This window comes from Dufourea novaeangliae, unplaced genomic scaffold (genome assembly GCF_001272555.1).
Source record: "Dufourea novaeangliae isolate 0120121106 unplaced genomic scaffold, ASM127255v1 scaffold99, whole genome shotgun sequence".
Lineage (NCBI taxonomy): Eukaryota > Metazoa > Arthropoda > Insecta > Hymenoptera > Halictidae > Dufourea > Dufourea novaeangliae.
This window is the reverse complement of record NW_015373982.1, coordinates 518,597-542,721: the sequence shown is the minus strand read 5'-3', so window position 1 is coordinate 542,721 and position 24,125 is coordinate 518,597. Positions and strand designations below refer to the sequence as shown.

The 24,125-nt window shown below is 41.1% G+C and overlaps 1 protein-coding gene across 1 annotated transcript; it reads right to left on the bottom strand.

The window, feature by feature from the left end:
* Window positions 1-4: 4 nt before the first annotated feature.
* LOC107187125 lies at window positions 5-23,396 on the bottom strand. Its single transcript, XM_015575134.1, has 16 exons — window positions 23,269-23,396; window positions 10,070-10,242; window positions 9,843-9,990; window positions 9,479-9,773; window positions 9,067-9,405; window positions 8,813-8,985; window positions 8,529-8,668; window positions 7,604-7,690; window positions 6,399-6,632; window positions 4,217-6,023; window positions 2,542-4,169; window positions 1,881-1,988; window positions 1,609-1,719; window positions 1,094-1,198; window positions 293-502; window positions 5-213 (listed from the first exon to the last, which is right to left on the bottom strand). Exons 2-16 carry the CDS (start codon window positions 10,226-10,228, stop codon window positions 34-36), a joined length of 5,724 nt encoding a protein of 1,907 aa, XP_015430620.1. The 5' UTR covers window positions 10,229-10,242; window positions 23,269-23,396; the 3' UTR covers window positions 5-33.
* Between the last annotated feature and the right edge of the window lie 729 nt (window positions 23,397-24,125).

Genomic DNA, 24,125 nt, shown 5'->3' with positions numbered 1-24,125 from the left:
CCTCTATTTCTTACAAGATTGTTCTTATATCAATTACTGCGCTGTTTGTTGTTGAATCTCTATTTTCTCGACTGTCATGTCTGGATTCATCGCAGTGGCCTCTTGGATCGCTTCTGCTAAAGCTCGATCATGATCAATTGGATCGCCGTCTGACTGTATCGTTATTTTTTGTTCTACACGAGTTTCTACGACTCCGTCCCTTTCAGTTTTGTACTGAAAACACACAATAGTGCACACATTTAATACCGTATGCGCACTAGAAAATATTTACCTTAATGATATAAAATCTTACCGTTATTGTTTCAACGGTACGAGTTTTACTGGATATTGTTTGCGAACTGACTATTTCTCCCGTTGCACTATACAAACCATCGTCGCTTTCAACAGCTACTTTCCTAGTCTCGGTTGCTACTAGTGGGACTGTGGTAGTTGTTGTTACATTATTCTCTGGTTCTCCTTTATAAACATGTGTTTCGGTTGCCACAACACCAGCTGGATCATTCTGTATAAAATTTAAATAATGGCATTTCTTTTCCAGGAGAAATAACGATAAACAATACATTCAATATAAGACATCACTTTATACAAATATATATTAATGCGCTATGAGTACTTAGACAATAAACAACAAACCAAAATCTTTATAAAATATTGTAAGTTTGTGTTATTTTGTAGTTGAAGTATTAATTGACAGTACCTTAAAACCAGTGCCTTTGAGGTAATAAAATATTAAGTCTTTTTACTGTTTTTGTGAATGTTAACTTCTTAGATTCCCATGAATGTTAACCAATGATTACTAAGATGAAATGATTAATTACGTATGTGGTGATTTTTAACAATGATATACTTCAAATAAGCAAATCAACAGGAATATAGCATCCTCTTGACAATTTTCATTTACTTTACAAATGATTCCAGTATGTATTATACTGTGTGATAAAAGTATATACAGAAAATGTGTACCTTAATGTAGATCCAACCTTAGAAATTAATTCTTAAAATTCCATTATAATGTATTCTCGTAGTAATAAAGACTTTTCCGGAAGGTTTTTGATAATTGTCTAATAAGATTATACCATCCCTGAAGATTTACCTGATAATATTGATTGTAGAAAGCCTGCTGATCATCTTCAAGGTCAATTGGAGTACCTGAATCATCACTGCTTGAACTGGATGTACTGAGCCTTCGTGAGAACAGCTACACCATGCAATGTGTTAACCAAGCCGGCAAAAATTAATTACAAAAATAAATAAAAAAAAAAGTAATTAAACAAATAACAGCGTGGGTTAAATTTCAATTAATTAACCAGCACTATGAATGAGTAAAGTATTATTGTTTCCTGAATGTATGCATATTTGCGTAAAATTAAGGAAATGTATTTAAATACATGTATATGTGCAGTGATCATGTACATTTTCGAGAAGTTGGAACTTGAAAGAATATCCTTAGTTCCATCGACTCTGATATACGTAACATGTAACATTATCTTAATGATTCCTGTTAGTATTAACCAAAAATATGATATGTGGTATTCTGTATAAACGCTTACATGCTTCAACCATTAGTTGTGAGCTATGTACGCTACTGAACGTTAAATGCACTATTACCTGTTCACCAGACAAAACGTGACTCGTTGTTCGAACTTCTTGCGTTACTACTCTCTGCTCTTGTCTCGTCGCACTGGTTGCGGTTGTATGCGCTACAGTCTTTTCTTCTACCTAATGTGAACAAAATTTATAAAAAAAATTGTACCAGCTTTATACTAAAATATCGTATATACTGTATAAAAGTTATCAAAATGTGTACTGAATAAACGATAAGTAAACAGAGTATGACGGAAAAAGCTAAAAGTATATTAGCATGTAAATAATTTACAAACCTGACTGGTCTTTTGATTCTTTTCAAGGTCCTCGTGCATTGTAGCAGTGCGTGTGGTAACAGCAGTTGCTGTCATGTACGGAGTTCTACCATCGTCTGGTGCCTCTGCCTAAATACAACTACAAGGTGACTAATGTCTTATAATAACGGAACAGTATGTGTGCATATAAGATTATAAAGTATAAAAGTGTCAATAAATTTATCTTTTGTTCGTCCTTATGCACTGGTTTCAAGATAATCACGAATTATTTACAAGAAAACGTTTGATTTACAATTTGTATCAATAATACACATTTACTGCATGCAGCACACAAATATACTACTACTAAAGTTCACATTGCAATACAGACAATACCATATCATCGAACTAATGAATACACTACAATTAATATTACTCAATATCTCTATATGTATTTAAGTATTGTAAAATAATAACTTCGAATCAAAAATAAAATTCTTTAAATGTGCACCAGTATTTTGATATGAAATAAGAATTATAAATTAATTCTGTTAAAATATTAACTTAATGCGATCTCTCTTTTCTTTGTTCGAAATTAAAATGAACCAAATGGTTTTGTTAAAAGTGTTCCGTTTACCTTCTGTAATTAGTGAAGTGATTAGTTATATATAATATTTCATATTATCTTTAATATTGTTATCACCTTGTTAATCTGTGTAGAAACCATTACTTGGCCTGTGCCTCCAGGTGTAAGGTCCTCAATTTTCTCTTCTATATTTTGTGTCAGGCCTTCTTGATCTTTCACTACTGACTGCTTAGTTGTAGTCTTAACGATAGTTGGAGTAGTGCTTGGAGGTACAGGTTTCTTGGCTTTCGAGGAGACAAGCTTCGTGGTATCTTGTACTTCCTTCAAAATAGAATCACTGTCCAATGGCTGTCCAGAGCTGGCATATATCATACCATCCTTTACAAACGCACCCTCTTCCCCAAAGATTTCCTGATTCAATAGTTTTCCAAATTTGTCATGAATCTTGCCATCCTTAACATAGGTACCATCGTTCGAGAATGGAGCTTGTTTAACTGGTTTCCCATCTTGGTTGCACAGCAAACCCTTACGCACTAAACTGACGGTAATCACCGTGTAATATTTATCAAGAGGTTTGCCTGTTGGTGTACAAACAACACCCTCTTTAATAATGTTGCCTTCGGAATCAAAGTTTCCTTGCTTCAAGGGTTTACCAGTCTTATCTACCACGACTCCCTGCACTACTTTTAAGCCTTCAGGACCAAACGCTTCTTGAGTAAGTGGATGTCCATTTGTGTCGTATATCTTTCCATTTCTAATGAAAATAGTTTCCGAGGGTAATACTCCTTGAGACGCTGGTTTTCCATTGCTTCCACAAATGAGGCCATCTTTGATGGAGCTTCCATCGTTTTTGTAGGAAGCTTGATTTAGAGGTTGTCCCGTATGATCATAAATTCTTCCATCTTTAACGACACTGCCGTTGAAATCGAAGTTACCATATTTCAATGGTTTACCATCGTTACCACACACCAATCCATACCGCACAGATGTAACAGTAATTACTGTTTGTCTTTTGTACAATGGTTTCCCATTTCCTTCATACAACAGACCATTTTTTATGTAACTACCATCGTGTCCAAATGTTCCATGACTAAGTGGTTTTTTGTCTTTACCATAAATGTAACCGTTAGCAATGTATCCACCGTCAGTACCAAATGAACTGTGATTCAAAGGCTGTTTGTCTTTCCCGTAAATTCTACCTTCTTCGACGTAACATCCGCTAGGCAGCGGTGAACCAACATTTAACATCTGACCACCCCATCCATATACAAGACCTTCTCGGATATAACTACCATCGGGTTTGAATGCCCCTTGTTTCAAAGGACACTGGTTTTTGTCGTAAACTACACCATCAAGAATGTAACAGCCGTCTGGAACAATCGACGCTAAATTCGTGGGATTTCCTTGATTATCAACAATTTTTCCGTCTTTTACCCCTAACTTAGTTGGTCCTTTATCATCCTGAGTTAATGGTTTTCCATCTCTACCAATGATCAGACCGTTTTTAATAATGTTACCATCGGGTCCAAACACACCGTCCGAAATTATTCGGCCATCTTTCCCGTGAACCATACCACCAGCAACGTACGAACCATCAGATCCAAACATACCTTTGTTCAGAGGCATACCACTCGAATCGAAGATTACTCCATTCGCAACGTAACTGTCCTCCGAAAGAACCGAGCATAGATTCAACGGTTTCCCATCAACACCATACACAATACCGTCCTTGATATAACTTCCGTCTGGTCTGAAGAACGAAAATTTCAATATCTTCCCGTCCTTTCAATACATTTTTTTATGTAACTTCCATTCGAACCGAAAGATTCTTGCTTCACGGGTTTACCATCCCTTCCGATTAAACTTCCATTCTTTATCGACATTCCATCCGGCCCAAGGAAAGTGTCCGTCAAGGTCGCTCCGTTTGCATCATAAATTATGCCATCTTTAACTACGGTATCATCGGGTTTGAACAGATTTTGTGATAACGGTTTACCATCAGCACTATATACAATGCCTTCCTTGATATAGCTTCCATCGGCTATTAGAGGAATCTGACTTAAAGGTCTACCATCTTTGCCATGTATGATACCATCTTTAATAAAGCTTCCATCAGGCTTGTAGAATGCATGTTTAAGTGCTTTCCCGTCTTTACTAACGACTTTCCCATCCTTCAAATGAGCACCACAAGGAAGCAAAGAGCCTTGACTCAAAAACTTTCCGTCCTTTGAATAAATTATACCATCCTTTATAACAGATCCATCTGAACTGAAAGATTCGTGCTTCACCGGTTTACCATCTTTCGAATAAACTTTTCCGTCTGCTATATAGTGGCCATCGTGACCCAATGTACCACTGTTAACAGTGTTTCCTGATGGTCCACAAATTAAACCATCGTTAACGTAAGTTTTATCGGGTATGATTGCACTTTGATTTAACGGTTTACCACTTTTATCGAACACTGTCCCACCAACAATATAATTTCCGTCTATACCATACGAACCCTGTGTAAGTGGTTTCGAATCTGCCGAAAATATAAGTCCATCCTTTACATACGTTCCATCGCTGCCCAATTTGCTGTGCTGTACTGTTTTCCCATTTTTCATCACTATTTTACCTTCTTTGACTAGTGTGTGATCCGGTCCCAATAAATCCTGATCGGCTATTTGTCCATCGCGACCATATATAATGCCATCCTTTATGAAATTTCTATCGACGCCTAATGTTTGTTGGTTCACGGATTTACCATCTTTAGCAATAACCACGCCGTTATTGACATAAAGTCCATGGGGGCCAAAATCTGCTTTCTTAATCGGATATCCATCTTTCGTACAGACTTTCCCATTTATTACCTTGCTATTTTCTGGACCTAAATTATGTTGATCCAATGGTTTACCGTCTTTGGTATAAATAACGCCTCCGATAACTTTCGATCCATCTGGCAACGGCAAAATATGATATTCTGGTTTAGGTTCTGTTGCTGATGGTAGAACAGTACCAGCTTCGGAATCAGTAAGTTGTTGTTGTTGCTCAGCAGCGATAAGAGCTGCTGACGCGTTTTTATCAACTTCTGGTTGCACGACCGCTTTCTGTTGTTCTTTTAAGCCTGCAGATTCCACGTAATTCAGTCCCGGGGTCTTTAATCCGGCTGGTGGCTTACTAGCATCTGCATCTTTGGTTTTCCTCTTTTCTGCTGATTCCGCAACTTTTTTCTCCTCGCCCGGGGCATAATTGAACGCTAAACCTGTAGCTTTACGGCTTGCACCGGTCGGCGACTGTTGATTCTGTACTCCTGGCGATGCTGGCCTATCCTCGTACGAAAATCCATGTGGCGTAAAACGTTTCTTTGTCGGAGAAGTTTCTGTTTCTTCGTAGTCGTAAGGTTTCGTGTAGCTCGGGAGCTGCGGAGACTCTGGAGTGGTTTTCGTTTTTTCGATATTCGATGTTTCGGTTAATGGTTTCGCTTGTTTTTCCAAGGTAGACAGGTTCGATTCCGTATCGCTCTTTTCCAGTGATTCCTCCAGTTCCTTATTCTTCTTTTGCTTCTTCTGCTTCGAATCCTTTTCCTTTTTGCCAAGTAGGAAGACACCGACGGGACTCTTTCATGATAAACAAAAACATGCAATGCCAGAAACATGCCAATATGTCTAATATGTTCGTTTGTAAATACATCAAAGAAGAAACTAACGAAACTAAGAAAAACTACGTATTGATGCGTCGCTATTCTTTGTCTTACATAAACTAACAACCGTGCATGTCTGTATTCTGGGTCTATAATATAAATGCGTATAATATACTTAGAACGTGGAATGCGTATGAAAAACATTACACAGATGTAACTATTTGAAATATGTAAAAATCGAATTGAAATTAATTTCATGAATGAACATCCTTTCGTGGACAAATGTGACTAAGTTTCTTCGACTATCTATAAAACGCTGTGGCAACATCGAAAAGCTGAAGAAACAACTTACCTTCACTTTCTCTTTCTTTTCTTTATCTCTTTTCTCTGGTGTTTCCTTATCTTTCTTTTTCAATTCTTTTTTACTGGGCGACTTTACGTCGTTGCTGTCAAGGATAACACTCTCGTTTATCAGTTCAGAATTGTTGAGATCATTATGATTCTCCTTTTCGTTTTCGTTTTGCTTATCCTTTTTCTTCTTAGATAGACCACCGGGCGGTAGGACCGCGATTCCTCCGACCGGTTTCTATAAGTAAATTTATAATCACACATCGCTTCATGCAATAAGCACAAATAAATACTCTATCGGCTAAGCTATTGTGGCGGCACGTGAACAAACGCGCCGCCTCATAGACGACGTGCTGATCAGCGCGTTGCGACAAGACACACTTCGGCTGCTCGGGCGAAAGTTCTCGGAACGGCGAGGACCGTCGTCTGTATACATTGTCGAATAATCGAGAACGTTCTCGTTCGATGCATCAGACGACGGCCCTCTTGAAAAGCCGTCCCGAGGACACACAAAAAGGGCAGTCAGGCCTCAAGTGTTGCACGAGCAACAACGTTCCGAGCGATCTTAGACAAAAGCGTAATAAACGATTTACGAACGTATATGTGTGGATTATTTCACCCTAACGCCGAATTTCCCCACAGCTATTATCAACTACATATGTTTTCACAGTTTTCTTGGCATATATATATATATATATAGATATATAATTTCATGCTTGACAACTAAGGTACGGTCTGCGCTCTCAAAATGTATAATCGTCGATTTGTTAATATTATGATGAACACACATACTTTCCTGGTGTATTTACTCGGAGTGACGGATATCGTGAAATTTTTTTTCTTCCGATACTCCTTGTGACATAATGTCGATTATTTACATGCGAAACAGAAGCATCGGTGCGGTGAAATTCGAACGTTTCATTCTATAAAAATTCCTAACACAATTTGCGGAAATGTTTGCGTATTTGTTTTTTGCACATGCTTGCGTGACGTTACCATCCGTTAGACGTCGGGTAACATGGACAAAATTCAGCTTTGAGGCGATGGCCGTATAAAATGCTTGCCAAAAAATGAAGAGAAAAAAAATAGCAGCATGCATCAAAGGGAAAAGAAAGAAAACACCAAATGGTCACATACATCAAGACCAATGGAGGAGAGTATATTGTGTTGGTTAATGCATGATAGTATGTCCCAGGTGAAATTCTATACCTTTTTGCCACGATCTGCATCGTATTCTCCTTCCAGGCTACTGGTACTGCTAGCTGATGTTGTTCCAGCGCTTGTTTTGCGTGTGAGCTACCGGTGTTAGTTAGGTGTCGGTTAGTTTTCTTTTTATAGTAGAACCACTAGGACGTGATAATTGAATTCAAATTTGTGAAATTAAATCGATTAGGTACAAAATGTCATGTATTTAGGTTCTGACAATAATGAATAAAAGACAACGTGTCTCGTAAAAAATATCTACAAAATTTTCTACGTTTCTTGCATTGGGACACTTCAAATTGCCATGAATTTATACAAGTTAATTAACTGAATATTTTACAGAATGCACGTCAGACAGTGTATCAATTTATTGATTTCTATATGAATGGCTTGAATCTTCTATGGTATAAGTTTACGCCTAATGTTAATTAACTTGCACTTTACTTCTTTCAAGAACTTTAAAACGGATGTAATAAAATATCTAATGCATACGACCATGTCTAATACATGGTATACATTAAATCATTAACATGCCATGACTACATGTATCATCCACATGTTTAATCTGAAAAAGTGCACTGTGACCTATCTGTAACTTTCATAAAATCTCCTTTTCGCTAAAGTGATCCAATTGGTGTTCCACAATTTCTCAGTTTTATGATGTATAGTTGCCATTTTAATGATATTCTCAAATTTTCCGCTGTCAGATGATTACTTATGATCGAATAATTAGTTGTATTTTTAGTACGACGGAACTTTTTAACAGCCAGTTTCGTTTGAAAGCGTAGACCGCAAGTAAAATCAGAACTTTCATAAGGTGAATCTCCACGATAATAATTTTTCAATCTGCATGAACAATTCATGCACTTTCTACGAACTATTGCTATATCGAATGAACATAAGAATAGAAAGGATTATACAGTTTTCATACCTTTTCCTTCTGTTTTTTAATTGGACTAGGCCGTTGATCTATGTGCTCCATATCAGGAATCATTTCAGGTTCATAGCTCATTGTATGCCTCTTGCTTGGTTCAGAGCCATAACTTTCAACTTGCTTAGGTCCACCTAACGCTGTGTAAGACAGTCACACTGCATCAAACTCTTAATATAAGCTAATACTGTCATCGTAAAACATTCAAACGACATTGCACGCCAGTCCACCATCGGTATAATATATAGTAAAATGGAATTTACGAAGGACAAAACTATTTTTACCATCCATACTGCGAGACGTTGGACGACGACCGCTCAAAGATCTTTCAAACTGCGGGGGTTGCCTATCGATGGGAGTCTTTTTTGTCTCATAATGGGTCCTTCCAGAGTACCGGAAGCGGGAACCCAAATGAGGTATCAAACCTACTTTCTTCACAGGCTCTGGACTCATGAGCCTAGAAACATATTCAACGATATCTTTATTTACAAAATCCGCTCCATAACTCAGCAATCATTGTATCAGTATCATTGTTCACCTGAAGAAAGTATGATGTTCGACGCAAACCTTCCATAACTTTTTCGCCGCCCTGTGATTCGCCAATTTGAAACCGATCGTTGATTCGAATTGCTCGAATTCGCCTGGTCTGATTTTTATATAAAAGTTATGCCTCTTGTACGAAATCTTCAGGATCTTCGGCCAAGCGAACCTGTTGATTCGCAATCGATCCCTATAAACGAGCAGACCTGACGAGCATACACCTAGCATAATATCGACACCTTCGGAATCTTTAGCGGGATGAAGATCGACGCCATACATTGCCAGCTTTTTCGCATTCTCGAGATAGTGGAGCTCCGCCTCGGCAGGCGTTTGACCTCTAAAAATTCATAAACGTTAATTTACCATTTAAATTCTTGCGAAAGCAATATGATTTAACAGCTGAGACTGACTTATGCGTTTTATGCAGGTCCATCACTTTTTCAACCAGTTCCGGCGTCTGATTCGGGGCGAACTTGAAATCTTTCAAATAAGTACGCCCATGCTCGTCGTGATCGTAATCTCCAACCTCTGATTGTACTAAATAGGAGCCTAACAGAGCGTGAGTGACAAACGAACAGGGCAATCGCCCCGTGATAATATCGTTTCTAATCTGAAGACATAGCTGATAGCGAGTGATGTCCTCTTGTAATTGGGCCGGGTCCGGCGGATAAAATTTCACCTCGAAATTGAATTTCCATGGTTCGTCTGGGAACGAAAAGAATATTTATAATACGAACAACACGTAGATTCTACAAAGACGCGGTGTCTCCGTACTTTTTATAAATTTCGCGATCCTCTTGTCGAGATCCAACCAGTTTCGTGGGTCGTGTCTGTCTTCGTAAATAAGGCCAAAGTAATCCTTCTCCAGAAGATTCATGCTCTGACAAATCATATCGAGCAGATCCTGGCCTTTCACTTTTCTCTGTGTAAAAGTATGTTTACATTAATATCATATATATATATATATGTTACACGGGAAAACAGTAGTAGTGGTAACTTACATCGATGTGGAAGTCTTTGACAGTTCCATCGAGAAGAGTGATCTTAGCCACGGCTAATTTGCCTTTGCTAACTGGACTTTTCGTGGGCGAGTTCGTTCCGGTCCCATTTTCTGCCGTTACTTCCGGTGGACCACCAGCGGATTTCTTTTCCTCTGGCATATTTCAGCCTTGTACTGAAACGAAGATCGTAACTATGAGACAGTAAAATAAATTCGTTTTTTAATCCGGGTGTTAATGAATTTGCTTTCTGAATGATTTGACCGTTGCCACATCCGAGGAAAAATCGCGTGTGCCCACCGTTCACCATGTTCGAGTATAGATCTTGTCTAGACCAGAGGGTGCCATGTAGAGAAATAATCAATATTTGCTGGGGCTCTTGGTGTTACGGGTGCCCTCCATAGAACACTGTAGTTTCCTATCTAATTAAGAATGAAAGAGGACTATCCAGAAAATACTTCGACCCTGATCATCGACACAGTCATAAAACAAGTATACCGATATAAAATAATTCAAATACCCGCGAATTATCTTACGGTAAACAGGAGTTCTATTAATATCGCCTGTGGTATAAAATTATAGTTCAGAAGAGAGTTAAAAATAAATATCGATAGCCTACAAGGTAACCGATAGTCTAGGCAACACATGAAGTTGCATAATCCACCTTTACTTTTTATAGAAAAAGTATCGCAATTCGAAGTCTTTAAGGAATACTTCAAATTCGACGTTCAATCTTGTTTTCTTCAAAGACTAATCAGAGGACCTTGGTAGCCCTTCAAGAACTAGTTAGAAGTTCCAAGTGATCCGTTCATCCTGAAGGTTACTATAGTATTTCAAGGTCGAGCTAGCTAAAGAGCCTCTGTGACCCTCCAAGAAAAAACTAGCGGATCCGGATGTCCCTTCAAGAACTATCTGCTAAGGATTCAAGATGGTCCTTCAAGGGTCATTTCAAGAAGGGTCTAAGTATTCTTTCGAGAGCTACCCATAGGGTCTAAAGTCCCCCTGAATAGTCATAAGAATCTTGATCAAGTTTCACCCGTTGTACTCGATCTATCACGACACGCGTGTTAGACATAATCGCGACATGGACGCGCTAGGCACACAATACCATGTCCAAGAGACCCTCTGTACGACAGCCAAAGGAATAATACGGAAAACAGCATGGCGAGCGATTTCGTAAGAGTTTGGTGGACAGGTTGCCAGTTACGTGTAGAATGCAAGCTCGCGTGTCTGTGTGCATTTACCGCAGGTCGATGGCCCTTCTTCGAGAGACAAGAATGAACGTGTACACACGTGCGCGCGCGTACGCTTGCACACCGGTTGCACTGTCTCGATACCGTGGAGTCAATGAAGCGCCGATTATTTATTACACAGCCGGGGCTGAAAATATCGTGGCCAGGTATTATTAGACAAGAGACGCTGCTATTAATAATACGGCCCAGATCGCGATATAAAAGCACGACAAAGACGACGAATAAAGAAAAAAATACGTGTTCTCGAACGATCGAGCTGATTTCCGGAGATCGACCGGAATGAGAAATTACAGGATAAACGACGAAACCCTGACCGACACGCAACGACGACTGTATTCGAATCGGGTCTGTCCAACGAGGTAGCACCGGGGTACAGGACACAAGCCTTATGCAACCACACCCGTGCAAACAGTAATTCAACCTCAATTGCGCGGAATCAAAGCCGTGCGCGCGAGCTCGCGGGATGCTGTTCAAACACCATTAGCAGAGAGAGCATCGTCGTACGAGGGAACAGGCGTCGCGACTGGGAAAAAAAGTCCCGTCCGTTTGAGATTTCGATGTTTTTCGCGATATGTAAGTACGCGGAGAAGCCGAGGGAGGGCGCGTGAGTCACGGCTCGGAGAAGACACAAAGAGACAGAGAATTCCAGCGTATATCGGTTGCAACGGAAATCACGGTTTAACGTTGGATACGAATATCTCGTTACCACGGTCCCCGGAACCGGTCCTCCACGACAAAACAGTAATTACATAAATCTGCTACGGTCGTGTGCGTGTTGTGTAACGCTGCAATTGGGAAAAAAACAAACGGAAATGTAATACAATCAGGTTAATCGACGCGTGGTCGATGATGTCCAGCAGATTCGAAAAGGTGTTATTATACCTGGTTCGTGAATTACCTTGTTCGATACGATCGATTCGAAGATCAGTTCTAGGTTGGATTATTTAGCAGATATCGCGCTGGAATCCGCGGAATTCGTAGACCGTTTGTGTTCGAAGTTCGGACAAGCCGAGGGATGCCGTCATCGCTGAAAACAGACGTCCTTTGCCCGTGCTCTCTGGCTCGACCGATGAAGTAATGCGCCGCGATTAGCGGGCACAGTGTGCCGCGTCAACCAATATTATATGTATGTATACGCTAATGCAATGAATCGAATTAGTCAATGACAAACTGGATTGCCGTTTTGAGCATCGTCGACGTTCCGGTACCACGGTGTGTTCGCTTGGAAACGAGCGAACGATTCACCGAATCCACTTAACTGGTACGAATTTCAAATGGGACACTGTAGAATAGTGACGGGCGATACAGTATCGATATTTCGAATATCGATACTTAACCCAGAAAAATCCAAATTTCGATCGAATCGCTGCATTTGTCGTAACGTAACAAGTCGTAAGGAGAATGGACCAATCGCGAGATTTCCATAAAATTTACTATTGGTCGATGTTTTTCCACATTGTCACCTGATAATCTGCCTTAATAAATATCTACTTAAATAAATGATTTTATTTTCATTTTTCGATTGTATTACTTCTAATTTAATTACAAGTATCGATATCGATAATACCCATATTTCATTCCCGATATACATGTGTATCGATACTAAACATCGATACAATTCAAATGTATCACCATCACTACTGCAGAATCTCTTCGTACCTCGCATTTCACTGACAAAAAAAGGGAAAAAGGGAAAAAGCATAAAAGCACTGAACAGTAAAAAGAATCTACCTCAAAATCACTGTGCAGACATATCAAGGTGTGAGAAGGATTCGTTCTACGTTTAGGAAGTAGCACACAAGGACCCAAAGCGAGTCAAACTTTAATCCAACGGACACGATCAGCGGAACGAGGTGGAAGGAACCGGTTGATCCTCGTTTCGCCAACGGGTCAGTTTAAAGTTTAAAAGGCCCCCTTGAATGGAGCCCCCGGGTCGATCTGAAAGAATCTGTTTTCTCCGTCGTCGCCGGGAGGTGATCCTTTCAAGAGACGCGTGGGCTTCGTTTGGTCGTGTGTCAAAGGGCTGATTGCAAACGAGGGTCGCGTGATCCATGGCACACGCCCACGCGGCCAGTGTATACACACGAGGGCTTACGTGGATGATCTCGACGTCGCATTAAAAAGCCGCGCGTCGCCTTTAATGAAAGAATTCATACCTCCCCGTCATGACGGCGTATGCAACATCCTTCGAGATATATTCCATTAGATTAGATCGGTGAGAAAGTATAATGTCTACAATATTTACAACGATCGAGTGATTACTGTTAGGGATGTTCGATTCCGATTCAATTCCTCGGAAGATCGATTCTTTTGGTTAAAGGATCGATCTTTCGAATCGATTCTCTGCTGCTCGATTTTTCTGCGTATCGACTATAAAAATCGAGAACCGATTTTTTTCAATGAATCGAACATCTCTAATTCCTGCATATCCAACGTCAATATCGTTTCACGATGATACACATAACCTAAAACTGGAACAGAAGCCTGTCTTCAGATCTTCCGTGGCTTCTCCAGACGCAATATGCCAGGGACGTCCAGCGATAACATTCTATGGAATTTCGTTTTTTAGAGGGGTCAATTATAACAGACTTTCGTTTCTGTATTTGATCAGCCCAGGGAGGAGCCCTGAGAACATCCGGGAGATCACAGCAAGGGGGTAAGCACAGCCCGCGTAGAATCGAGCAAACAGAGCGGACTAAATGAAAAGAATAAATTACCATTGTAACAGCAACGCTCGCTCGAAGGAGAACGACAGCAATTGAGTGCGTGGAAAGCTTCTTGGATCGAATGTACCTACGTAGCAGTACGAGAAGAACACTAATGGCACACTAAAATACTAGAAACAGTACTATGTGTGCAGAGACAATCTAAAAACCGGTGTGTACCGTCTGTTCAGACTGGAACATGTCTCAATCCCAGAGGTCCCGGTCGAGTATACATATATCAGGCAGAAGGAGAAAAAGAAGCGACTCGTGAAAGCCTCGGGGATCTCGAGTCTCCATTATTGGCTCGTATTTTCCAGTTAACGGAACCCTACCGTCTCCCCCCCCCTCTCTCTCTCGATCTGAAGTATCAGCGCGCAGTTAACGACGGATCGACGAAATCATTGAATCGGAACAGCGTTCCCTCCTTTCTTTGGGACACCCGTATAGAGCAGGTCGTTGGAAAATATGGCCGATTTACAATGCAATCGGTGACTACACGTACACATAAATCTACCCTAGGTACCATTTCCTGTTTAATCCCCTCAAATGTATTTAGAACGTATACATACTTCTTTCAGACAAACCAACCTTATCCGATCAGAAACGATCCACTGCCCTCGAAACTTCGAAACGACCGACGTCAAACACTTCGAATCCTCCGAAGCACTGTCGTACAAACGCGTCGAGAGTATGTTAACCCGATCTCGGAGTTTCGTAATCGTTCGAGCACCGGTGAATTAACGATGGGGTTCGAAATAGAAGATCGTCTCGATCGACGCCCCGATACGGACGGATCCCTCACGCCCAACGACGTGTATCCTCGCGTGCAAGATTGTCCTACGTACCCGATGGAAATCAAGCTTTTCCGAGGGGGTGAGACGACAGGCACCAGCCGCCTCGGGGGATGTTTGATCGATCGATGTGACCGTCGTCGGTCCTCGACGTCGCAGACGGATACACACAGCGCCCGAGCTCACAATTTTCTAGTCGATGAAGAACGACGCGAAGGAGCCGTGGTCCGTTGGAATCATCGAGCTGTATACTAAAGGTACGTTTTCATGTGACAGTAAATCGTGACTTTTACAGCCATGGCGCTAAATATTATGACTTTTGTCGTAGTGAAAACTGGATGTCGCGTTATCGTGACATTGGTTTACATTGTCATACACAGAGTCATGACTTTTACTGTCGCGTAAAAACGTACCTTAACCCAATCGAGGCCAGCGACTTTTCGAAAGTCGGTCGCCAGGAGCCAACATGTTTATAACTCATAATATGAATTCATGATCATTACACACACGATGTGTTGTCATTGGTCGTTCCGCCTAGGGACGGCATTACACACCAGGTGTGTAACTGGCCTCGAATGGGTTAACTGTAGAGCAAACTGTGGGGTGGAAATCGGCTCGAGAAAGAGGGAAGATATGCGGTGAACCCATCTCATTGTCAATCTTACACACACGCACAGATCACAGCGTGGCGTCTATACCCCTTCTGCACGCAAATATACTACAGAATGGTACAGATACAGAGGATAATAGGAAGAAGGATAGGTTCATCCCATATCTTCCTTTTCCCTAGGACCTCCATCTCTACTTCTTCTCGCTCTCCAGTTAGTATGTAGCACATTTAAGCATAATTTAATTCGAATAATACATAATGATAAACAACAGTACCTAAAAGCGTCATCTTGACCTCGAAACAGATACTCAAATGAAATAATTGTTTTGCCAAGTGTCCAGTCATTCAAGAAGTATTATTTCATTCTAAAAATTGGAATTTTCATGTTCAAACAATTAAAAATGGCGAGGTACTTTTTTATTTTTTATTCGTTATTCGAAAATCCTTATCTAGATAATGATTTTGCCCATCTCTGGTATATAGCTGAATGACTGGAATATATTGTGTGTGTATAGTACCACGGGACTTGAGGGCTGCGTCACTGCGTGGGCATGCAACAGCTTCTGCAAAGCTGTGTGCCTTAACTGCGACCTCACGATGACTGATAGACCCAGAAAAAGAGGCCTCCGTCCTTCCCCCTCCCCTGTTTCCTCCAGACCGCTTTTTTTCAGAGACCCGTGATTCCCGACGCATTGTGCGCGAATGTGCCTCCGCGGCTGGTGCACTCTGCTTATTGCTTCGACGATTGCAACTCCTATCACGAACTATACCTACAGTCGAAGGCGTTATAGGATACAAATGGGACAGATCTTACATCCTCGTATTTTAGCACTGTAGAGATGGTTCTAAGATTGTACAGACAAGGATTGCAGCCACCGCAGAAGATTCGAGCAAGGCAAGCAATCGAAATATAGTCTTGTGCCTGAAAAACGAAACGATGAGATGGAACAGGAACTCACCAGGGAACTTTTGTACCCTGAAAAATTCTGATTTTTTTTTAATATAGTCTTTCAGATACACAGAAAAATAGGGAAACATTATCAGAGGCGGTTAGTCTCGTTGTAAATTATGCTGCGATATTAATGTTAAGCAAATGTTGTTAACGGTATTTAAATAATCCATCCTCATCGCAATGTACGTGTCACCCATATACATATGGGCGACGTGGCAGTCGAAGTGTTAAAAGAGCGTTTTCACCCCAGAAGAACTTGAATACCAGCAAAAACGAAAAACTACCCAACGTTTCTATCGATCTCCCCTACAAACCTGCGTGGTTCAAAAAAAGGAAATACCTGAATTTTCGTGGGGCACCTAAGTTCCCTTTTGTCAGACACACGGATTTATTCAGCGCGTTCGGGGATGTATGGAGCGCACGGTTCAGACAGTAGTTTTTATCGTCTGGTGCCAGACGCAACGCCCGATCAACGAGGGGGTTGCGGAATATGGAAAGATAAGAGCGGAACAGGGTTGCCCGAGGGAGTGAAAGGGGCGACGCGGAGGGTCGCCGAGGATTCTTTGACGCGTGAAATTAAAGGGCTCGGAGCTGTAAAAACGGCGTGTATAAATTTTCACCGACCGGGAGTAGGGGCCCTCTTTCTTCGAGAGCGAGCGATTCTCTTTCTCGTTTCTGTCCCCCTGCCCCTCCCACGAGAGAACACTGATTCTTCCTCGTTTGCGTGCCCCCTCGCCCTGCCTGCATCTCGCGAGAGAGCGTTGGGACGTTCGCCGCTTCATTTCACTGATTGCACGGGAATGTATCAGGACCAGTCGAGGGGGAGGGAGAGCGATAATTTAACAAGCAAACGTCTCGGCGATGAAAGAGCTCGACGCGAGTCCGACTAATGGGTAGGAATATTCGATTCCGATTTGTTTCTTCAAAATATTCAAATTATTTGTTAATACGTTTGTTCTTTCTTACTGATTTCCTAATCTTCAAGCTTCTAACACCTTAGCAATGAATTCATACATTTAAGGGGGAGGGAAAAAGATAAATTTCGAATGTTTAAACAAATTATTCATTAATTTATAATTATTATGTGTTTATTAAAAGAATTTCTGACTGATTTCAAACCTTCGAGATTATACTAACTTCACCTCTGAACCCTATTTAACTGCTTCCCTATTCATTAGGAAATATATGTTTCTGTACAATTTTTGGTTCGATTCTTGGGTTTCGATTTTTTAAGAGAATCGAGTCTTTGAAGTGATTCGTACATCCCTACTAGTGGGAGAATCACGCTTCCGAAACGAGGAACGCGTTTCCGATCCCGTTTTTAATTAAGCCGAGCGGGTCCCCGTGTGGCGTATTTTTACACGAGTGATCGACGACTGTCGAGTACAGCGGGGGCTGTTACGCGCGCGCAAATTAAAAGCTCGAGAGCGAAAAACGAACAATACTACACGCTTCCTACGATCGAATCACGGATGACTCACGGGGCACATTTATAATTTGTAACAATTTGAAGAGCGTAAGCTGGGTAGCGATTAGACGTATGTACCTACGATAACTAGACTGCGGATCTTTATGTAAATTCAGATTTTTACAGACCTATTTACGGAACTAAAAGTATCTAAAAGATTTGCTTCTTTTATTAAAGGTTTTCCTTCGGATCAAAGGTAAAGTAAACTTCATACTAATCTTCACAAAACTTTTTACTGTATTGCTTTTTACACACTCACTTGTACGATAAACGCATAAAATCCGCGGTCTAATGATAACGGTCCATCTGTGTGTAGTTTCTTTATTTCTGGTTTACGTAAAAGAGACTAGGAAAATACCTCAATTTCTATGAAAGTATTCCACCCTCGCCGAAATCGTAGCCACGTCTACTACACACGTTGGTGATGTCGATGCGATTGTCAAGAAGGTCCGACGAAGCGCGATTATAAATAGGGGTCACTATTGTATATACCAGGACTCGTTTTCTATCCTCGATACTTACGTGACACACAGCTTCAAATCGTATTACGTTTCGTGTTGTTACCACGAAAGACGTCATAAGGGGTGAAATAGGAGTTTTTGTTTTCAATGCGAACAAATATGGAGAAGTCTCTCGTTCTGTGCTTTTTTCGCAGTGATTTCGCCGGGATAACAATAGCGGACGCGTTTTACAAGCACTTTTTTTCCCTCGCGCGTAAACCGAGATAATTGGCCGTGTCCTACCGTAACGGCGCAACCGCTGCTACACACACCGAGCCCGACAACGAGTTGTTATTGTGCTCCGCTGTTTTCATGGTTAAATCGTTTTGTTCCCGCTGCGTGCCGCTCCTAGCCACTCGTCCGTTCGTGAAAATCACACTGCCAGGTGGCTGTGCCCCAAAAGGAGCCTTCGCTGCTCGCACGTCCCTAATCCCATGGCTCTTTCACCGCCTTGCGATGGAAACGAAAGTTCCCGCGAAAATGTGAAGAACAGATACAGGGAAAATAATCGAGGTGGAATGAAAACCGGTGGATTCGTCGGCGTGTAGCCGAAGAGAAAACGCACTTCTTCTCCCTGACGATTACGCATGGCAAGCGGCCGTGACGGAAATAGAAAAAACGAGGAGAAAAGTCTAGAAATCACGTATATCATGTTGATTACATGCATGATTTAATCCAGCACCAGTGCACCGTGCCCGCCGTTACAAACTGTGAACACGAAACGAGCTATAAAACATCCACCCGCGACCGGGGGAACGTAAAACTGTACCAGAGATGCTACGGAAAATAAACGCGGTACGTGATACATAACCTGAGATACCGAACGCTGATCCTGGGGTATTCCTCTGAGACTTTCTTTGACGTGGATTGGTGTGATCGATGTCACATCAGTATCTATATTTGCAATTAAATTAGAAGTAATAAACTTCAGAAATGAGAATGAATTATTTATTTAAGCAGATATTTACTAAGGCAGATTCTCAGGTAACAGTGTGGAACAAAATCGATCAATCGCAAACTTTATGGGAAGCTCGCAATTGGCTTATTTTCCTTACGACCTGTTGCGTTATGGCAAATACAGCGGTTGTATCGAAATTCCGATATTTATGGGTTAAGTATCGATACTCTATCGCCCATCACTACTTAGCATAGACATCTATTGTAGTTAGATCCACTTGGATTTAAACTTGAATGGATTTCACTTCTAACCAGATTAGGATCTCCATCGAACGATATTCGATTCAATTTCAGCCGAATTAAACTACGTTCAATTGTAACTAAGCTTGAATTGCACCGATCTCCAGTATTTACATTAGATCGAGATCAGGTTAGGTACGTTTAATGGAACGGATCAACGTTAACCTTGTTTACAGTTAAGTCTCCATACACACACCTGAGTAGGAATCAGACTTGTTAATTAAGGCCTAGGCGTATGGTGGCGCAGGTGCAGGATGCGGTTCATGAAAGGGCGGTCGAATAATTAGGTAAAAAGGAGAACATTTCAAAAGTAAGGCTCAATTCAACCATAAATGGAGAAACCAACGGCGCGACACGCCCACGCCCCCCGACGTTCGCATTAATCTTTTTGCATGTGGTACACGCGCCCCGCTGCACTGCATTATCGATACTTCCGGCGACTGTTCGACGGACAAACGGAGCGTACGTAAACGGCTACGGTGGCGGCGAACAATAAAACTTTACGTGAATTAAACACGCGCGGCGGTAGAGGAGGATATACGCTTACTACGCTAACAGGTATCGATGTCGCCGTAACTATTACCCACAGGCGCCTAGTGTTTTAATTAAGCTCGAATAATGCTCGGTAACGGGGGCTATGAATGATGTCGGTCGACCGATAACGTTCTCCGATAGAATCAGAAATGCGATTACAGCACAGAGTTAGCGATACCTATAGTTCAATAAGTTATTCCTTATTTTTTTACCTCGAAAACACCGGAGAATAATCGTGACGAAACGGAGGAAATTTTAGAAAAATCTTATTCACTTGAATCCATAAAACTAAATGACGTGTCGTTGGTTAACTCCCCATGAAATTACATCCTGTGTATTAGCACTTTTTCATCTTGTTTTTAAAATTTATAATCTACGTCCAGTGTTTACTTTATACTTGTTCCGTTCGGATCCAAACAAAGTCATGTTACGAATAACCTAAAATATCGCAGCAGTACTAGTGTCACAGTTCACGAGTACACAGCACGTCCCTGGTAGAGGTGAAAGGCGCGTTACAAAAATATGTGTACAACTGTATTGCACCGGCGGGCAGGCTCGGCTTTGTCTCAAGTTCATTGTAACTTTGGTCATGTTCTTCGTGCATCGGCTCCTATCAACGCCACACCTCCCTTCGCCGTCGGTCGTGAGTACATTTCCTTGCCCCCGGTTGACGTTACACATTGGTTCGTAATAATAATCCTTAAATACATGCCGCCCTATCTATCCCCGTAGTCGATCCACATCTGTTGTCCCGATCAGTAACTCCTTCTGTGGTGTAACGCGAGATCATTATTATAGTAATGTTTGGTATGCCAAGGAAACACCAAAAATTTAAAAACATTCCACAAGAGCAGGGAAAATATGGTTAACCCGATGGGGGCAGTTTTATGTACACCCATCTCTGGGTAGATTTAATATTCGATGCACCAAGTTGTCAGTTTCCTGAACCACACGCAATAAATAACACGAGAGGGTCGTGGCGGCGCGAAAAGCACTTAAAAGAGGTGTGTCAATGAAAAGTGCTGAAAGCGCCGGAAGATATATGAATGAAAGCTTCTCCAGCGATTGTCAGTGGACAGACCGCTGGGGGATACTTGGCTGACGCGTCTTTCGAAAAAGCTGGCGTCTCCGCAACCGAGGTACATAATTGACCTAATTGAACGTAACGAGTGGTCACGAGAAGTATGACAGCCTTTGTGAAAAGGTAAGATACGATCACTCGTGGGAAGCGATGGACGTCCACGCAATCAGAAAGTATTCGTACACCGGTGACACTTACTATCAGTTAACGATACTGGTTACAGTGTAATACTAAAACAATACGCGACATGTACAGATAGAAATCGTGTCTGGTCTTGAACCCTTTTGGACTCAGTAATAGATTTACGAGATGGTGTCAAGAGGTTAGCTTCGATAAATCATTGCAGAAATTCTTGGCTGAATTCGACATAAGAGTGCCCCGTACTATGCGAAACGTATCGCAGCAGAATGGATTCACGGTACAAAAATAGCACAAAAAAAGTTTATACAAATATACGTCCGATATAACCTTGTTTCCAAGTTACAGCCTGTTTCGTATTGCAACGTGTGTACGTAACTTCAAAGGAAATGTTCGAAATAAACATCTCTAGCTTGTGAACACAGTCTCGGTATTACTGAACTACTGCATTCACGATACAAGTAATACATGATAGTGTTTACAAATTAGTCAGACTCAGGACCATTCAATTTTTCAGATAAACAGTAAATGAATGTCCAACTGTGGTGTGCCTGTACGCGGGAAAGATTGATACATTCCAGAACAGGCTGTACATCGAAACCAAAGTCATATCGGACATACATTTCTATATGAACTTTTATTGTCATTTTTGTGTCTCGAACCACCCCTGCGGTAGTTTCCACATGGCACGGGACACCCTGTATAAGGAGAGAGCGGTAAATACGCACGGCGAAGTTACATACCAAGCGTGTGGCACACTTTGCAGAAGCACTCTACCCTCAGGGTCGTACTGGGAATGATAGAAACGAATTACGAATAGTGAAGACACATCGTCTCCAGTTTGTCGATTGTTTTCTCCGCGTCAACGGTCAAACTTTCTACACTGTTTCTGTTTGCCGGCGACACTCAACGCATTCTTCGCGTCTCTTGATAACTCTGATTCTGCATGGATCACGAGAGAATGAAAGATACTCTTTCCAAACGAAATATGATACGCGATCAGCGTGGAACGCGTTGAAAAAGCTCGAACCTAACTGCACTGGTTTTATTCTGTAGCGGATTCTAGAATTATATTTCACAATAATTCTGAATATCCAACAATTTGTCAGATAATTTATGTTCAATTTACGTAACACACAGACACCAGTTGAACACTATAATAGACATGCAATTAGAACAGCGACATTCTTATTGTATGGTGTATTAAACATTTACTGTCAACCGGCCCAAACAGATGATTCCGTAAATTTTCGGTCGCATATACGTTATAACACACCAATTTCATATTGTATTCCTTTCAGTAATATAATACGTGCAACTGTGAATACAATGTTGGAATATTTACTTTATTTGACGTTACTGTAGGTTATATTAGTCACACGCATCTTTCGTACGATGTTATATTCTTAAAAAGTAATATACGATACATCACATTAAGAGAATTCGAATCGTACTACTGATTTATTACATACATATGAAGACTCTTCTATGTGAAGTTTTCTATTTACAGGTGTGCACTGACATAAGCGTATCCGTTTTATCGTCACAAAATTCAAAAGCATACGAACAGTTTACATCTTATGTGTAATACGTTAAAAAGAATAAATTTTTTTTACTCAACATTCAGTCTTCTTTGTACAGTGCCATGAATGTGAAATCAGAAAACTTACCTATAGAATGTGGACGCGATCTTCCCCGAAATAACGTACCACGACGCGAAAATCGCGAATAAAAATTGCGACGCGAAAGAACACACAGAGCCGAAACACCAACTGTCTTTTTCTTCCGAGCAAGTAACGGGGTACTTTCTACTGTAAGCACATAAACAATTCTTGTTCCAATTCCGCCGACGGCTACCAACACGAAACAAGTCCGTCGAATCGCGGGGCGACGCTGGATGCGGCCACGGCCCATACTCGCACCATTTTCAAATAGTCCCTGTCACGCGTTCAAATGCAGTTTCCGTTACGTACCTTGTTCTTTACAAGTTCCTCGATCAACGATCTGTCACAGTTCATGGAAAATCCAACCGTGTCAGAGGATCCCCGCGGTAGTAACGCACCATTTAATTCAAGCCGCTGACACAGTGAGTACGGGACTGCTTTCGATGTTCTTACGCGCGAGTCAATATGGCCGACTGCCTAGGAAAATCAGTTTCTCTTATGACGCAATCAAACGAATACGCCCTGTTCGAACGCATTTTCTCCGCTAGATGGCTGGGAACTTCGTCGTCCCAGCCGGTAAAAAGAAGTGTCGAATGTCGATAAGAAAGGGAGTCGCATAACAAAATTTGTTTAAATTTATTTGTAATTTAAATTGTGGCGGCAAAAATTCTAGCTAGCCGAAAGGTATTAATACTATTAATAATGATATTACATGTATATAAATTTTAATTTTGTAACAGCCTGAACTATTATAAGGATTATCGAATCTCACTTTTGAAACTTTTTTATCTGAGCATAGCCATCTGTTTCTACATTTGGCTTGAGTTTTGCAGGCAACGTCAGCTGACAAAATGGTAAAGTAAATTGGTAGCAATCTTGCAATACAAGCCAGGCTAACTAACCTACATAGGTCTATTTATAACTTGGGCTATACTGCAAGACTTGCTACTAATCTGCTGCTAATCTGCTGCTAATCTGCGTGCAAGTTGTTGATAGCAGATCTTGCATCAAACTTGTAGCTATCTTGAGTACGTAACTTTATACATAACAGGTATTGGACAAATTTGGGCTTCGTCGATTTGGCTGGCTGGGACCTGGGATTGTCACTATTCAGTTCACAAGGACAAAAAAATCTGTAACATTTTTTCTATGTAGTTAAAGTATAA

Excerpts from the sequence above, each read along its gene's own strand:
- LOC107187125 (XM_015575134.1), bottom strand. The coding sequence starts at position 10,228 with ATGCCAGAGGAAAAGAAATCCGCTGGTGGTCCACCGGAAGTAACGGCA. Across the intron at positions 8,669-8,812 it reads AACGTCTCGCAGTATGGATG|CGTTAGGTGGACCTAAGCAA; the intron begins GTAAAAATAGTT and ends TGTCTTACACAG. Across the intron at positions 6,024-6,398 it reads AAAAGAAAGAGAAAGTGAAG|AGTCCCGTCGGTGTCTTCCT; the intron begins GTAAGTTGTTTC and ends TTATCATGAAAG.